This window comes from Rhodamnia argentea, chromosome 11, assembly GCF_020921035.1.
Source record: "Rhodamnia argentea isolate NSW1041297 chromosome 11, ASM2092103v1, whole genome shotgun sequence".
NCBI classification, from domain to species: domain Eukaryota; kingdom Viridiplantae; phylum Streptophyta; class Magnoliopsida; order Myrtales; family Myrtaceae; genus Rhodamnia; species Rhodamnia argentea.
The window spans coordinates 17,773,574-17,791,460 of NC_063160.1; the positions used below are offsets into that span (position 1 = coordinate 17,773,574).

At 38.9% G+C, this 17,887-nt stretch overlaps 2 protein-coding genes across 6 annotated transcripts; one reads left to right on the forward strand and one right to left on the reverse strand.

Annotated features, from left to right (window-relative positions):
• The first annotated feature begins 1,205 nt into the window (after nucleotides 1–1,205).
• Nucleotides 1,206–5,526, forward strand: LOC125312961 (ion channel DMI1-like). The gene is made up of 8 exons (XM_048273058.1): nucleotides 1,206–1,211; nucleotides 1,336–1,512; nucleotides 1,687–1,742; nucleotides 1,839–2,040; nucleotides 2,707–2,832; nucleotides 2,869–2,991; nucleotides 3,461–3,559; nucleotides 4,579–5,526. The coding sequence occupies exons 1-8, from the start codon at nucleotides 1,206–1,208 to the stop codon at nucleotides 4,636–4,638; spliced, it is 849 nt and encodes a 282-aa protein (XP_048129015.1). The 3' UTR covers nucleotides 4,639–5,526.
• A 4,444-nt stretch (nucleotides 5,527–9,970) lies between these two features.
• On the reverse strand, nucleotides 9,971–17,523 carry LOC115747272 (receptor-like cytoplasmic kinase 176). Of its 5 annotated transcripts, none has more exons than XM_048272497.1 (11): nucleotides 17,141–17,523; nucleotides 16,826–16,953; nucleotides 16,602–16,728; nucleotides 15,758–16,180; nucleotides 14,473–14,667; nucleotides 13,284–13,483; nucleotides 13,063–13,207; nucleotides 12,651–12,787; nucleotides 12,447–12,573; nucleotides 11,523–11,564; nucleotides 9,971–10,434 (listed from the first exon to the last, which is right to left on the reverse strand). In XM_048272497.1, exons 1-11 carry the CDS (start codon nucleotides 17,502–17,504, stop codon nucleotides 10,091–10,093), a joined length of 2,232 nt encoding a protein of 743 aa, XP_048128454.1. In that variant the 5' UTR covers nucleotides 17,505–17,523; the 3' UTR covers nucleotides 9,971–10,090. The 5 variants fall into 5 exon arrangements, with proteins under 5 accessions (XP_048128454.1, XP_048128455.1, XP_048128453.1 ...); XM_048272498.1 differs by having other exon boundaries at nucleotides 13,284–13,444; nucleotides 14,473–14,691; XM_048272496.1 differs by having other exon boundaries at nucleotides 14,473–14,691.
• Nucleotides 17,524–17,887: the final 364 nt, after the last annotated feature.

Sequence of the window (17,887 nt, forward strand, 5' to 3'; positions counted from 1 at the left end):
CGGTTCGGTTGTCAAAGAATCAGACGTCGTGACTGTGCTATCAAATGAGCTGGTTAGCATGGCACTAGCAATGGTGGCTGAAGACAAACAAATCAATCGGATGCTTGAGGAACTTTTTGCAGAGGAGGTGAGAGTTTTATCTTAATCTGGCAACTTTTCTTGTTTCAATTCTAACTGAAAATTTCAATATTTAATTTTTCATATTGACAGGATCATCCAAATGTTGCTTAGGTCTTGTCGGATGCAAATAATAACCAGGCATTAAGCCCACTCAACTATGAGGTTGCCATCATATGATACTTTAGTATGAAAACAAATGGCAGTTTCAACATTTTTTCCTTGTTAGTATCTCTCTTCTTCTCTTTTGATTGTCATGGATTGTCTGCATCAAAAAGGTTAGACAGTTGTTAACATATGACGAACTCTCTTTCCTGAAAAGTGAGTCCATTTGGTGCTGGCAACGAAGTTCGAGTGAAGTTTCATTAGCAAGATGTATGCATGATGACATTTTCCTGTGTATACTGATGAGACGTTTTTCTACTCAGGGGAACGAAATGTGTATCATACCAGCATACTTCTGTTTATTTGACCAGGAGGAGCTGTCCTTTCATGATATAATGATCAGGGGGGCTGTCAGAGGCAAGAGATCATCGTAGGCTATCGCCTTCCAAATAGGAGATCATCTTGATGATGCATTTGTTGTTATCTCCTCCAGTGAATGAAAACGGACAGATTCTCGGGCATCATCAGGATGCATTTTCTTGATCTGGCTGACCATCAATTCTCTATTGTCGGAACTTTGCCAACTGAGAAAACTCTCAATTCTTCGGTTAATATCAAAGATGGATATCAAAAACTGACAAGCGACTGCATTTGACAGACAGGAGTAATGTGCTGCTAAAATGCAATGCACTTCCCAGTTGGAAGAGTGTTGAATCTTCAATGTTCCGTTTCACTGATATGACGAGGGATTTAAGTGACTGCATTTGACAGACAGGAGTAAATGATATTCTTCAACCTTTCTGATACTGATTTGATCAATTTTACTCGCGAAGTTGCATAATCCGCATTCTAGTGCATACGGAGTTCTTTATAAGTCCTCTGTTTAAGCGAGTGTCTGCCAAGTTGCTACCTTGTCTTTATGCTTATTCCCTTCACCCGAGTGAGACTCCTTTCTGCATTTGTTTCGCCCTATTGAGTCTTAAATGCCTGTAAGACACTCTTTGTGGATTTTCAGAATTGAGCAATATTCTGATTGTGGTCCTGATTTGGACTTAAACATCAAATTGTTAACATGAAAAATATGCTAGATAACTGATAAACAAGGGATTTCAGGGCTCATTGTTGAAGCAGCTAGCAATAGCTAATAAGAGTATCGGTGGAGTCGTTGTACTTGCAGAGAGGGACAAGGAGGAAATGGAGCTGGACATTGCTAAGCTGGAATTTGACTTGATGGGCATGTCTGCATTACGTAGAAGTGGAAGTCCTCTTATTTTGGCTGATCTAAAGAAGGTAAACTTTGGAAGTCCTCTACACTGTTGGATTTGTCATGAAGTGAGACTCCCAATTCTTGTTGGTTCACTTTGTGTTTGCATTATTTGGAGAGACGCCCCTCTCTTGTTTTGTCCCAGTACTTAAATTTCCTTTTAATGGATTTCTCTTTTAATTTCCCTTCTTATTTCGAAGGTTTCAGTTTCAAAGGCACGTGCTATTATTGTATTGGCATCTGATGAAAACATCAGGTTTTCTCCCTTCGAGCTTACTAGTTTCTTGTGCTTGTCCATGATTCTAAGTGCCTTATATAAAGTTAGTAATTGTTATTTTTCTTTTTGCTGGAGCGATGCACATGCTCTAAGGGTCGTGCTAAGTCTTGTGGGAGTAAAAGAAGGTTTGCGGGGTCATTTTGTTGTAGAGATGAGTGATCTTGACAACGAACCCCTGGTCAAGCTTGTTGGAGGAGACCTTATTGTGACAGTTGTTGCACATGACGTAATAGGGTGCTTGATGATACAATGTGCTCTTCAACCCTGTCTTGCACAGGTTGCTAAGCACTTCTGTTTTGCTCTTTATGAGATGTGGTATCTGTTAAGCAGTGCAACAAAGCTTCGCCACACCTTTGCCTTTCAAATTCCTTTTTGTGCTATTTTCCCCCTATTTCTTTGTTATACTTTTCATTCATGTGGATGTGAGTGGATTAAGTCACTAAGGAAGCAAATTTTAACTTTGGGGTTGTCGATATCTTCAACTTTTGCCGGATGAAATTGGTCTTGTTTCTCCCAGTGACATCAACATGCCAAAACATCCTTTTTTTGGTGCTATCTAGTTCATTTCACTTTTCTTGCTTCAAACTACCAGTTAAGAAATAACTTGGTCTCATTGTGTGGGTAGTTGGAACCCTTTCAAGTACTCCACTTCACAATCCTTGATGAGAAAACGCTGTCCTGATCGACTACTGACCAACTTTAGGCAGAAGATTTTTGTTTTAGTCATGATGATGCCCAATGATTAGATTTACCGGCAACTTCTCTATAATGTTCGTTTTCATATTTCACTACTTCCAGTGGTACAATCATTGATTGAATGAATTAGCAATTTAGATCATGTGCTTGCTTACATTTGTCAGAAAATCCATTTAGATCTGCAAACTTCAATTCATTGGTTCACTGTGATTATCATTGTCATCAGTCCCCTTTATCTTTCCAACAGATATGGAAAGACATTTTGGGTTTTGAGAATGCAGAGTTCTACAATAAGCGGTGGCCCCAATTGGATGGTTTGAGGTTTGAGGATGTCCTTATTTCATTTATTGATGCAATTCCTTGTGGAGTTAAGGCTGCTGCAGATATTCGACCAAAAGAAAAAAAGAAGGCTGCTGCAGATGGTGGGAAGATAATTCTAGATCCGGATGATAGCTACATATTGAAGGAAGGGGATGAAGTTTTTGTTATTGCTGAGGATGATGAGACCTACTTTCCTGGTCCCCTTCCAGAGGCAGTATGTCAATTCTTATCTTAATGGCACCGGATGATAGCGACATATTGAAGGAAGGGGATGAAGTTTTTGCTATTGCTGAGGATGACGATGCCTACTTTCCTGGTCCTCTTCCAAAAGCAGTATGTGAATTCTTATCTTAATGGCACCTCTCAACAAGTTTGAGCTTTAAATTCAAGATTTTCACTTTTATGATTGAACTTGGCTGTCTCCGCCTGGTCCGGCTGTATCTTTTTGGGTACTTAGTTTATGGAGGTACACTACCAAATCATTGTGCACTAAAACACAATGTGCAAAAGTGATGTATGATCTGTGTGATAGTTCTCCTCTTCCTCTCTTTCTAATTACCTGTGTAGTTAGATTCCTCAACTGACAAGTCATAAGAACCCGTGGCTAATTTTGTCTCATTCAGGCCTTAAAAATTTGGTTTGTTGATTCTCCTTTTTTGGCTTTTTCTGTCTTGGTGCAGGTATGCAGGGGACTCTTCCCAAAAATAGCTGACCCTCCAAAATATCCCGAGAGAATACTATTTTGTGGGTGGTGTTGTGACATTGATGATATGATTAATGTAAGTTCCTATGCATATTTAGCACTGAACCATACGTGAAAGTTGCATCTTATCTGGAGGGTTTGTCGAGGCAATTTTGATAATGGGATGGGATCTTTTGAATAAATTAGTGCCAACAAGCGGTTCCATCGACAAAGCCTAGTATTTTGAGAAATCTACCCCCAGCATACATGACGCATTATTTGATGAAAGGAAGAGGTCTCAAATTTCGATGCGCTTGCTAAGTGTCATAATCAGGGTTGACACCATGAACAACTTCTGCGGTGTGAAAACTTTTGGTACTGTTAAATCTATGGTGCATGCTAACTGTGAATACTTAATTTTGAATCAGATGCACAAAATTAAGGGATCATCATCCATCGCTTTGGAAACCCCTTCTAAACTTAATTTTTAAATCCAACTATTGTAATGTAGGATATGTTGCCAGTATTGCAGGTGTGTCGTCAATGTGTAACAACAATTTTCCTAGTTAATCTTGTAATTTTATGTCTCAATATGGTTTTCTATCGATAGGGTCAATACTTAAATTTTGATGTTAAGAACCCTGTGTGATCAACTAATTTACCGTAACAAAAGATTCCTAATTCCAAGATCTGTGATCCAACCCTATAATGGAGTGAATTTCTTCAAAACCCCAGTGACATACACAAGCTAAGTTTACATAAAGTAGTAGTTTGATCTAGCATGGAAGTCCCTTCACAAGATTGTTTCCTTTTCAAATAATGTTGAGTGTCATTTTGTATTTTTTGTTGTTTCAGCTTTTAAGTCCTTGAATCCCACCATATTTAGATGATAGTAGGATAATTAACTCACAAGAGAATTCTTGGAGAATGCTTCCTTATGTTTGTTCGGACGGCCCATGGTCAACTTAATAATTCAGCGATCTGCTAGAATACTTTAGATTTTGTTCTCTCGTGTGATTACCAGGAGTAATGGCCTCTAAATTAGGTTGATCACTTTTGTGTTTAGATCCATATGCTTCGTAATCATTGTTGATATTTTGTAAACATCTTTTATAGGTTTTAGAGGCCTTCTTGGCTCCAGGATCAGAATTATGGTTATTCAGTGAGGTCCCATAAAAGGATAGACAGAAAAAGCTGATAGATGGTGGACTTGATATTTCTTAATTGCAAAACATAAGACTTGTTCACCATGAGGGCAATGCTGTCATCAGGCGCTACCTTGAGAGCCTCCCTCTTGAGACTTTTGACTCTTTTAAGTTATATCTTCTCTATAAGTGTGTATCATGCATGCCTGCTAGTTTAATTCCAAGAAGGACGAAAAAGAGAGGAGGAATCCATACATATGGCAGTTTATGTTGACCTTGATGGGATTGGCATACGAGATTTCTTGCATTATTCGTATCTGCTTGGCATTGTCAATTTGAAGTTTGAGGGCCCATTTTTACAATGGATTAGTCCTGATTTGATTATGCTTTATGCAATGCTGGGTTTTGAAGAAATTAGTGAATTTTGGACAGAAAGCTGCTTGCGATTGAGAGATGTTCTTGTTTTTGTCTGCGATCTGACCACTGCTTTCCTCTTCTCCTATTTCATTTCAATTTTTGTAAATCAAAGCTTTCCTGTTTATTGCTTGATAAATTATTTGTATTGGGTTGATATAAAAAATATATCCTCCTCCATTTCAAAAAGAAGAAAGTGTTTCCTGCATTGTGCATGTCCTATTCATTGGTTATTATCATACTGGGTAATATCTGATTAAAGAGCGTGCTTCTTGGTAAGATCTATCCACCATGCCAAGCCTAGTCTCATTGATTTTGTTTTCTTGTTTTGTTGTTTGATTTACAGATCAAAAAGTTCTCTAGCACTTGCTGCTGTTGAAGTACTATGCTAATATGCAATTAAGTAAACAGCTAATCTGGAATTCAGAATATATCCTCAAGCTTTTTAATTCTGGATAAACCATGGCAACATTGCATCTTGTGTGCTTTCAGTTGTGTGACCAATTACTTACTCTACAGGCACAGATTTTAATTCTTGCTGACGAATCACTGGAAGACTCTATTGTGCATTTGGACTCGAGATCTCTGGCCACCCTCCTCCTCATTCTAGATATCCAGGTAACTCTATATTCCTGTACAACTAATTTTAAAAAGTATACTTGGAGTTGGCCATGTTATCTGTTAGAAAGTTCAACCCAAAAGCTTAAGCTGATAGATGGAGGGAGAGCACTTGAATATAAAGAGCAGGTGGAGGGAGGAGAGCACATGAATATAAAAAGTATTTAGGACACATTGTCAATCGATGTGGGACATACTTCAACACCCCCTCTCATGTGTAAGCGAGATTACAAGTGGCATGTGGAATTTTGAATGTGGAATTTTGACTAGCACATTCGTGAAAGGGATAACTTTGCTTTGATATCGTGTTAGAAAGTCCAATCCAAAAGCTTAAGCTGATAATGAAGAGAGAGCACATCAATATAAAGAACATTCAGGACACATTGTCAACAGATGTGGGACATACTTCAACACTATCATTGCTTTGTGAGCTTAATACATGAAATTGATTTGGGAATGTCATTGATGCTTTCTGAGCTTAACACAAGAAATTTACTTTCATTTCCAGAATGGCAATTGCATGTTAATCATCACGTTCCATTGATATCAACTATTACGGACAGGCTCTTTATGGAATGCAGTCTAAGCGTCTTCCAAACAAGGATACAAGTTCAACTTCTCTGAGGCTGTCAGGGTTTTCTCACAGTTCTTGGATAAGTGAAATGCAACAAGCTTCAGACAAGTCTATAATAATTAGTGAAATTCTGGATTCTAGGACCAGAAACTAGGTGTCAGTTTCCAGAATCAGTGACCATGTGCTATCAAATGAGCTGGTTAGCATGGCACTAGCAACGGTGGCTGAAGACAAAGAAATCAATTGGGTGGTTGAGGAACTCTTCGCAGAGGAAGTGAGGGTTTTATCTCCATCTGGCAACTCTTCATTTTCAATTCTAACTGAAAATTTCAATTTAATTTTTCATATTGACAGGATCTTCCAAATGTTGCTTAGTTCTTGTTGTGTGCAACTAATTAGCATGCATTAACCCCACTCAACTATGAGGTTACCATCATATGATACTTTAGTATGAAAACAATTGGCAGTTTCAACATTTACCATCACCCTCTCTTTTGATTGTCATGGATTCTGCCTGCATCAAAAAGGTTAGACAGTTGTTGACATACGACAAGCTCTCTTTCCTGAAAAGTGAGTCCATTTGGTGCTGGTGATAAATTTTGAGTTGAGTTTCATTAACAAGCTGTATACATGATGACATGTTCCTGTGTATGCTGATGAGACATTTTTCACTCGGGGGAACGAAATGTGTATCAAACCAGCAGAGTTCTATTTATTTGACCAGGAGGAGCTGTCCTTTCATGATATAATGATCAGGGGCTGTCAGAGGCAAGAGATCATCATAGGCTATTACCTTCCAAATGCAGAGCGTGCTATAATTAATCTTTCCGAGAAGTCAAAACCGAGGAAATGGTCCCTTGATGATGTATTTGTTGTTATCTCCTCAAGTGAATGAAAAGGGGCAGATTCTGGCACTACCTTGTTAGACACCAATGTTGTGAAGGTCCTGCCAGAATCCTGCTTAGACTAGTTTTCAGCGGATCACTTCCCGAGAAATTGTTCAGTCAGGCGCTTTCCTCGAATTGAAAAAGATATGGGAGCACAAATGACATTCAAGTAGGTTGTCCTGTGATGATGTTCGGAGTGGTGACATTGTAAAAGGAGCTCCAAGTTAAGAGGAGTCTCGTTCGAATAGTGGTCTCTGGTGCCACTGTTGTCTTGTCTAAATTGAATGGCCTGTGATGAGAGATTCTTGTTCCTTTCAAAAGGGTTTCCTGCCTTTATTTTCTGCACTCGAGCTTATCTCGAGCTTTTCCTTTGACAGGCGGATGGACAGAAAGCGATGTGCTTGCGTTTGGGGCTGTTCTCCTTAATCTGATTACACGATGAGGCACTGCAAGTACTCGGCAGGACCTTTTCCTGGTGACTGGGCCAAGGAGTTCGAGGAGAAGGTTGCTGGGTCAGATGACGATGTCTACTTAATCTGATTACGATGAGACCTATATTGTGTATTGAGGTGTGATTTATATTTCCCATCAACAGAAAGGTAGGGGGTCTCACTGGATGTAGCAAGGGGACAGCGCTCCCGGGACGCCAAAGGATCTTTATAATTTGAGCGCATATTTTATTAGTATTTTAGGATTAGGGTTATAAATAGCTATCATTATATATGATTTCTTTTTTTCCCTTTTTTTGTAATTGAGAGTTGTAATAAAGAGGTGGGAGATGCTAATTATAATGATGTATATCAATCTCTCTCGCCTTTATTCTCTATTTCAACGTATTTGTGCGCCTAATCCTAATATTGTGTTGGTGTGATACATTTGTCCGAGGCATTGTGTGTGGAATTGGCATGCATACCGAATTGGCATGTGTACTGTATTGAATTTCATCTATTAATCGTTTTTTATGATTCAAAGCCCACTCTTTTCCGCGATTTCTCATGATAAAAATTGTTAAAAAAATCCTGAACTTATTGCACTTTTGCCTATTCAATTCTAAATCTTTTAATTTTGTCAATTGAATCTGAACATTTTCACTTTTACCAATTGAGTTCATCCGGCTAATTTTGGTTAGAAACAATTAATGTGGAGGATCTTGACCAACCTACGTAACACGGTCATCGTTGATCCGAATAATTTTTAATTATATTTTAATATTTTTCTAATTTTTTTAGTGCCCTATTGTTTTTTCCTTTTTTTTTTGGCTTTTTTATTTTATTTTATTTTTCAACGGCTGACGAGACTCGCTGGTTGTTGGGTGAGGGTCACCTGGCACTCGTCGGTCACGAGCAAGGCCACAATAGTTTGGGCTAGGCTAGCCTTGCTAGCAGTTGACAAGATCTCGGCGACCCTTGCCGGCGGCTAAGAAAAGAAAAAACGAAGGAAAAAAGAAAATAATAATTATAAATAAAAAACATGAAAATATTATAAAAATTATGCACATCGGCGCCGAGCGTGCCACGTAAGTCGATCATCGTCTACTTGATTTCTAGCCAAAATTAGCTAGATAGAGTCGATTGGAAAAAGATAAAAAGGTTTAGGATTCAATTGACGAAATTATTCGATCAAAAAAAAATTGACAAAATTAAATGGTTTAGGACTGAATTAACAAAAAGTGCAATAACTTTAGGAATTTTTGGACAATTTTCCTATTTCTCATGTGTAGTTATTATGAACATTGTTTTGACTAGGCAATTGGTGGATGTGATTTGATCTTTGTGTTTCTGTGTACTCACATCACGGCGTTTCAACCTATAATGAGAAAATCGAGCCTTTGTAAAAGGAGGTCTCCTTTGGCCGAAATAGCGTATGGAACCTCAATCAATTATGAAATGTAGATTTAATTAGAATAAAGAGGAATCCAACATTTTTGGGTATGAAAAATAAGACAGAGTAAAGAATGACTTCGATACGAAATCATATGTACCGCATGCATTTATAAACTGACTTTCAGGACATTCCATGCAAAATCAACTGAGTAGAGCAGTTTTTTGCATGGCAGATACGTTTGAACCTAGTGTCCGTTTGTTCCGGGTAAGCTGCTTTATGGTCCTAGAAAATATTTAGTTACAAATAATTGAAAGAAAGGACGAGTCCGTGTGCTCGATGCAAGCAAAACTTTGGGAGATCATTTGCCACCTGGTCTCAACGGTCTCTGGCCAGCTCAAATTATTTTCATTTATCGACTTTCCTTCGGAACGAACCGAAAAAATATCAGATGGTGAAATTTCATCTGCTACTCTCGAGTCTTGATATCTTATTTTAGGGGTGTAATGACCATTTTGATCTACTAACATCTTTAGTGTATTTTCAGTTTGGCTCGTTTGCGGGATTTTCTTCAATTGGATCTTTGAGCTGCTCGAGGGATTCTAGCTATTCCAATCAATTGGGTCCCTCAACCTCAAGCTTAGGCTTGGTTTCATATTACAGATACTTGCTGCCTTGCTGGTGTAAGATAACAAATACATACTATTTGAGGACTACGTTGCCACTTAATCAACCGTCTTGATTCCACAGGACATTACTGGTATTGGTATCTCTTTGAATCATATTTATTATTGTTGACATTCTTGTTAACAAGTAATCTTGGGGAAGTGGCAATTTGTTGATATCGGATATGCGTATTCAATATTTGAAAAGATAACCGAATCTTTCTTATGAATTATTAACATCACCACATTAATAAGTGCTTGTGCAGCATCTCACTAATTATTACTTGCACGGCGAGATGACTCTCCAATAAGAATAAATGCCTCACACCTCTCTGCTACAAGAAGGCCAAAGTCTAATTTACCATTAAGATACAGCCACAAATTATATAGTGCTATTGACATCCCAAGGGTGCTGCTTCCTTGCTACATCCAAAGGGACTTTGTGCCTTCGTATCAATGGGAAGTATGAACTACACCCCAACATACAATGTATCACATTCGGCTTCAATAGAAGCCGAGTGCCTTTGCGTGCTTTCTGATAATACGCAACTTCAGCATTTGGTTCACCACTTGCCTCATGCTAGGGCGATCATGGCGTGAGCTCTCAATGCATTGCATTGCTAACCTTGTGATCTTAGGTCCATCGTCGGAATAGAATCCCGGGTTCGCTTGCAGGCTTGCATGTACCAACGAGCATTTCATCTCGTCATCTGACCCGGCAATTTTCTCCTCGTACTCCTTGGCCCAGTCATGAGGAAAAGGTCCTTCCGAGTACTTATAGGGCCTCATCGTAATCAGATTAAGGAGAACAGTCCCAAACGCAAGCACATCGGTTTCTGTCCACCCGCCTGTCAAAGGAAAAACTCGAGATTAGCTCAAGTCAAGTGCAGGAAATGAAACCAAGTGAATAACGAGCAAAAACCTTTTAAAAGAAACAACGACCTCTCATCACAGGCCATTCAACCGAAACAAGACAACAGCAGTACCCGAGGCCAATATTCGAGTGAGACTCCTCTTAACTTGGAGATCACAGGACAACCTACTTGAATGTCAGTTGTGCTCCCATATTTTTCTATTCAAGGAACATGCCTGAACGAATAATTTCTCAGGAAATGATCCTCTAAAAACTTTGATGAGTCTAAGCAGGATTCAGGCAAGACCTTAATGACAATGGTGTCTAACAAGGCAGTGCCATTTAGTACATCTCCACCTCAAAAGACCTCCTTCCTATTGAAATGGAAAATGTATTATAGGACCATAGCATTAGACATTGTTCATCTTCTATTTTGATCATACCAAAAAGTTAGACGGTGTCCAAGTTGGATAGAACTTGAACTTTAACTGCTGATACAATTTTTTAACCTTGGGGGGTACTTTACAATACCTGCTTGCTTCCTGATGCTGCAATGGGACGCCGATGAACATTAGTCTACTTCGATGCCATCTGACCGTGTTACTTAAAGAGTATCTTGATTAACTGCTTCGAGAATTGATTCAGTAACTGGGGATTCTAGGCTATAGTAGGATTTTATATGCTTGCAGACATCAGCTTCACCGAACTGAATATAGATGTTGTCCAGAAACACAAAGATTCAGGAAATGCTCAAGAGTTTTTGAGGTCTGGTAGAATGAGCACACTTCAGCAGTTGAAGTGATGAGTCATGCCGGTGGTAGCGGCGTCACTAGGAGCTTCAAAGTCATTTATCTAGGACTTCCACAAGCTCGAACATAGGAATGTCCAGCCACATCTTAATTTGATCCATCTTAGTGGTATATATGTCGGAAAAAAGAATTCCCAGATGCGAATTTCCTGGTTCAGCGAAACCCTGATCTATAATGGAATCAGCGCTTAGTACTGGTATTTGCTGTCCTTGCTCCATTGCAGCTGCTCTCATTTTTGCTGGTATTATGCTCGTACCAAGACCTGATAACTCACCTCGTAAATCATATCTTTCTTCTCCCATTTGAAACCCACATACTGCATGGAACAATGAAATAGACTCGGCAACCATGCCTTGCTTTCACAAATCAACAGGCTGTCTTTCCGAACCCCCCCCAAAAAAAAATGCTGTCTTGCAATTGGAAACAATAGGAAAGAGACAGCATAGATGGATATGACCTGTTTGCAAAATGCACTCTTGACACTACCTACTGCACTCTTATCAGTCCACTGCAAGACTCAACCGTTGCACCCCAAACAAAGTGAAGCTTCATAAGAAGGCGATGATAGGAGAACTGAGCATGACTTGGATTCTCAATGGAGCCTGGACATCTATGGAGGATTCTATCTAAGGAATAAGTCATAGAATCACCGAGAAAAACATCGAGGAAAAATTTACCGAGGGAATGAGCACACTCCTAAAATTAGTAATTGTCATATTTGCTTTCCTAGTTTATAGTAACCTGGGCAGCCTTGAAAATGAGAAGAACCTAAAATAATACTATATTGCTTTTAGAAGCTTATAATTAATAGAATCACTTCCATCAATTCTCCTCTTTGGTTTTTCTTAAAAAATCCTGCTCCTTTCTCCCCAGAATACGATGATTTCCCTTATAATTCAGTCTGCTAGAGCTGGATATCACAAGTTGCGTATATACTCTCGAGAAGAAAGAGCAAACAAATCCAAGGTCGTCAGGATTTTACAAGTGAGGGGTCAGACACATAGTAATGACCTTCAATTCATTAATTAGGATCAGACTATGATATAGGTCTAACAAATCAATATTCTACTAGATCTGAGTCATATGTTAAATTTTAGATAATGAGATCCTAATCAGGATATTAATGACCAAGCACAAGATATTAATGACCAAGCACAATGGAAGGAAAAAATAAACACACAAAGTTGAAAGTAGATACCTTCATCTTCAGGATGACATTCAGTGTAGCCGAGACACAATTTATGCTTTGAAAGCTTCTTGTATTTTGGCAGAGGAAGAATTCCACCAGTAAACATTGCAAACTCGAACATTATTGGGTTGTATTCCTGGATAATGAAGCCACCAAAAAACATTATGGATTCTGTATAGACCACAAAAAGAAGCAAATTTACGTTCAACAGACCTTGTCAACCATTATATGACTTGGACGTATATTACGGACTGCATAAGGTAGATCCCGTCCATCCTTGGAGTGAAGGAATTCAAGAAGACGAGCACATCCAAGAGCAACCTTAATCCTCCGCATCCATGTAAAGCTATCTGTATTGCAGTTTTGAAATGTTAATGCATTACAGCTCCCACAAGCTTAAATTGTCAAGGAGCAGTGCCTATCACAATCAGAGCAAAGACCGTTGTTCTTAAACATTTTTCTGCACATTATGGCAAGGCGAAAAAAGACATTGCATATATTTCAGTGTGTCCATGGCCTCTATTTGAAACTTGTCCTTTTCTATTCAAATTTGAACCCTAGACAGATTTTAGTGTGACAGATGCCCACAATGGGCGGTTAGATCAAAGCAGCAAAAACATTTTACCTTCTGTCAGGAGGTTTTGAGCAGTATCCAAGGAATTCAGATCATACACTACACCAAGGTTCTCATCTTCACAACAGTAGCCTACCAACTTCACCATAGAAGGGTGTAGGATGAACTCTGGATGCCGAAGTAGAGTTAGCTCATCCTGAAGACCATTACAGAGTTAACTGAGGAAAAAGACACTGAATTCTGACAGATGAAGGATTTCATTCATAGCATACCATCAATTCTCCCACTCCGGGAGAATTAAAATATGTCTCTGCCTTGTCTAATATTTTCACAGTCACTGCTCGTGATCCAATCTTTCCATGATACATTTTGCCAAACTGGAAGTTCCCAATAAAATTCTCCATGGAAAACTCATCAGTGAACTGGCTGAGGTCTTCAAATGAAAACAGTTGCATCTTACCATGCCGTTTTGCTAAAATGTTTCCATAGATAGTTGGTTAAAAACATGAAATTAACGGACATTTCCACGTCGCTAAAATTTCAAACAACATATACAACTGCAATCTACTTTTAAGACAGTTCACGAGTTAGCAAAAGGTGAGCACCATCGGCTACCATGAAAGGAGGCATTCATTATCCATTCATTTGAATTGCAATAAAAGAAGGAACAGGGGTACAATATGTCAGCATGCCCACACATTAGAGAAAGACAAATAAGAAATCGCTTTGATAGACAACAGAAGATGCCCTCCGATTGTGACATGGTCACCACAGCACAGCCAGATAATCTGTATCCCTGTTCTAGATGCACAATTTGATTCATGCGGTATACTTCTACAAACTAACCAGTAAAAGAACATCAAAGAGATAGTTTACTTTCGTGTTCATCGTCCTGCAGCATGTGCTACATTGTGGGAAAGAGATATGATGCATGTTTTGGTTTTTCCCACGCGCTTTTTTAAGAAATGCAGATTGATGTGCAAGCACATCAATGTCGGGACAATATTTGGAGATGGGTAGTATTTGCTCATGAAGATGGTGGATTACAGTATCACAGAATCACTTTCTCTTTGAAATTTCGCACTGCCACCACGTTCATCAGGATAGTCTTCTTAATGTTCATCTTAGTTGAATGTCATTAAGCCACCTGACCTATTTCTCATCATTCATGCTCTCCATCTTGCTTAAATTGAGAACTACCTTTCTCGCTTCCTCAAAATGAACCATAACACGATGTCCAATACATTCTCATCTTTCAGGCATCGTTACTGCAGTAACTTGAAGATCTTGAACGTTGGATGTTCCACCTTTTTGGAGGGGCTCAATAAATAAAAGATATTGGGGGTTGCTAGCCTATTGCAGTATAAAGAAATCTTTAGATGCTCAGAAACATCACAAAGTATTCACAATTCTCATGCAAAGCTTCAAACCGAAGAAGAAGGAGAAGAAGAATTATCTCACCTGCTTCAATCAGAATACTTCTTTTATTAGCTATGCTTGGACAAGGAGTTCTTTCAATATGAAAAGGCTGGGAGAAGAATGAGGATCGCCAACCTAAAGGCCACTGATTCTGGCTGTAGAAACGATTAGAGATGAATGGGACAGTTCTTCTGATGCCTCCAAAATAAAACCAGCTTGAGAGATGAGAATAGAGATCTGTCATAATCCATTCCTTCAAATCTATCAATTACAAGCAAACCAAACTCTTACTGCGTTAGGATGACAAGAACAAAAATTTACCAAAAGAATTCCATGTTAACAAAGGTAGCTCTTTTTTTTTTTCTGACAAAAAAAAAAAAAAGGTAGCCCATACCGACCAAAAAAAGAAAAAAAGAAAAAACAAAGGTAGCCCATAGTTATCAATTTCGAGTAAATGAGGAAACATATGAAACACCATTGAAAAGCTCATTTGTGCATCCTACTGCAGACCATATTCCCGAATTATCTAGAGTAATAACAAGACACCAAGCACTTCCTTACCACCAGTTATATTGCAATCGATTCCCTTATTTGAGGTCTCCTCTTAAGTAACATTTTCAAAAGTACCTCTTGACTAACAACGACGCCCCTTTTCAGTCAAGCGGCCATACCTATGAAATCTAACACAAGGAACTAAGATGTAATCCCAGTAAAGAGGCCTGAATAAGCACAAATTGAAGCTCCCAAAAGCAAGGGAAAAACCGCATTTCTAGCCATCCATTGGTTAGTAGTTTCCCATATAAATTCATTTGGCTTCCAAAAAGACACAGTCTGCCTTGGTAGAAAGGACCAACAGCATGGAGGCACAGAAAGCAAGAGAAACCCCATAAGCCTGATTGCGATTGCATCTATCAAATGAAAAGTATCAAATGCTTATGGAACATGAACAACAGATTTACAATGAGAAAATAAGTAAGGAATTTCAGACTATTACTATGCCCTTCAAAGATCAACTCCTTAAATGAGTAGCCCCAGTAGATTAAATAAAGCTCCTAAGCGGAGAAGTCAAGATATGAATACGTTGAAACTTGTTACCACGGCACAGAATTTTCTACTCTAAGACATACAAGTAGAGGAGTTTATGGAAATTGCTATAGTTTAGCATATGTGCATCCATATGATTTCCCCACTCATCAAAACTAGCAATATCAATCCAAAGAAAAAGAAAGAGTAGAATAACAAAACGTCCCTCTTCAGAAAGGATTTGAAACAATCAACAGATGAACCTGATGTACAAAGAACAAACATAAGAAGAATTCCTGATTACCTTTAAACTTATCCTTCAGTGGATTGGGCAGAGTGACTTCCACAAACAGTTTGTGATCAAAACCCACAGCCTCTTTATCATACTGAACAATATGCAGATTCAGCAAACAGCTAACGACTTGCTTCATTGATGGGCGGCGATGAGGGTTATGCTTGATACATTGCATGGCCAGCTTTGTAATCTTTAAACTGTCTTTGAATTTGAACAACGGACTTTCTTTGAGACTTTCATCCACAAGAGACGATTTAATTTTGCTAGAGCCCTTGGCTGGCTTCGATCCGTTGTACTCATTTTCGGCCCATTCATAGACAGAAGGCGCAGGAGCAGGACTTAATCTGTCCTCCTCTGTATAGACTCTTTTGCCGATCAAACACAATAACACAACTCCATATGCGAAGACATCAGCTTTGTTAGACCATTTGCCTGTCTTGGAAAATATTAGGGAATGAGCAATCAAAGAGATGGTCGGAAAGGTTACTCAGAAGTAATTTATTCCATTGTGGCTCAGGAGTTAGCAAACCATATGAAGGGTGCAGGTTTCTCAGATCATGTAGTATGGTCAATATAATCAATCATACTCGAATTCCCAATGAATAGGTAATAAGCTCAAATCCAAACAACTAGACATGCTATCTCCCATATATTTAACAAAAACTGAATGAACAATTTGTGCATGTGTTGCAGATAAAACTCTTTATAGATATCATTTCAACATAACCTAAGATCGGTATCAGGAAAAGGGGGAAATGGGGTTACTGGCAGGATGGCGAAATGGTAATACTTTGACAAAGCAAAAAATAAACATTTAAAAAAAAGAACGGCAGACGATATAGATGAGAAATACCATGATTGTCAAAATTTGGATCCATGTATCCATGACAGCCTTTCGCATCTTCATCTATGAGGAACGACCTATCGGTTAAATATCCACCTGAAAGCATGCTGAAGTCATATAACACTGCATTGTAGTCCTGCAAAACCCCCCAAAGAAAAGATTTTTGCCATGAAAATTGTACTGGATAAATGGCCAAAAAGCCAACAAGATGTTGTTTCATTGAAAGGACAAACCTGGTCAATCATTACATGAGCAGCATCCAAATTACGAACCAGCAAAGGCGGGTCAAAACAATGAAGGTACGCAAGAAAGTTAGCAAGTCCTAAAGCAGCCCTGATCCTCTGGTGCCAAGTAAAGCTATCTACAAAAATCAGGAAACTGATCATGGTCTATGTTAAACGTAAGGACAATCATGGACAATCTGCAAGACAAATTCAACACAAACACTAGCATTGGATCACAATGAGCATTGACAATCAACCGTGTCAGCAAGGAAGGACTAATTTGGTCAGTGACACGTTAAATTATGCATTGCATAAAGGATGCACCTTTGGTGACAAGATTGTGCAGTGTATCCAGAGGATTCAGGTCGTAAACACGAGCAAAATATCCTTCGAAATAAGTGTGACAAAGGCACTTGACTATGTTTGGGTGAAGATCGTGTAGTCCCGATTTAGTCAACCACATGTGCATATAAGATTCTTCCCGGAAGCTGCGTGCGACTTCTCCTGGTCTGACCAGAAAATTCAGAGGTTTGTCCTCCGATATCTTCACCGTAACCTTCTTTCCTTCGTAATCTCCACGGTAGACTTTACCGAATTGGAAACTGCCGATGTAGTTTTCTTCACTAAAGTCGTTGGTGATCTCTTCAATAAGACTGTAAGGACAAGTCCTCCAGTCGTCTGGAACCATACCAGAAAATTTCGCAAGTTTTTTCGCTTGTTCAATGGAGTTGCAATGGCAAGAAACGATCGGTGGCGTTTAATTGTTATAGCAGAGATAACGTCAACTCCATGAACGTATAACTTCTGGTTTTGGTGAACCTCTAGCCGAAGGAGAGAGGAGGACGAGAATGACAGTAGAATGCAGGAAGTAGATATATCTCCGGAAACAGAAACAATACAATCCACAAAGATATAGGTTGGCAATAACCTCATAATGGACAATCTCGTATATTTTTTTAAACTAGCCAACTTGTTATTGTCATTGTAATCTCAGTTTAAATTTCCGGAAGAGGTGAGATAATATTTCGCTACACCGCTCTCTCTTCGATTAGATATACAAAACACAAAGTT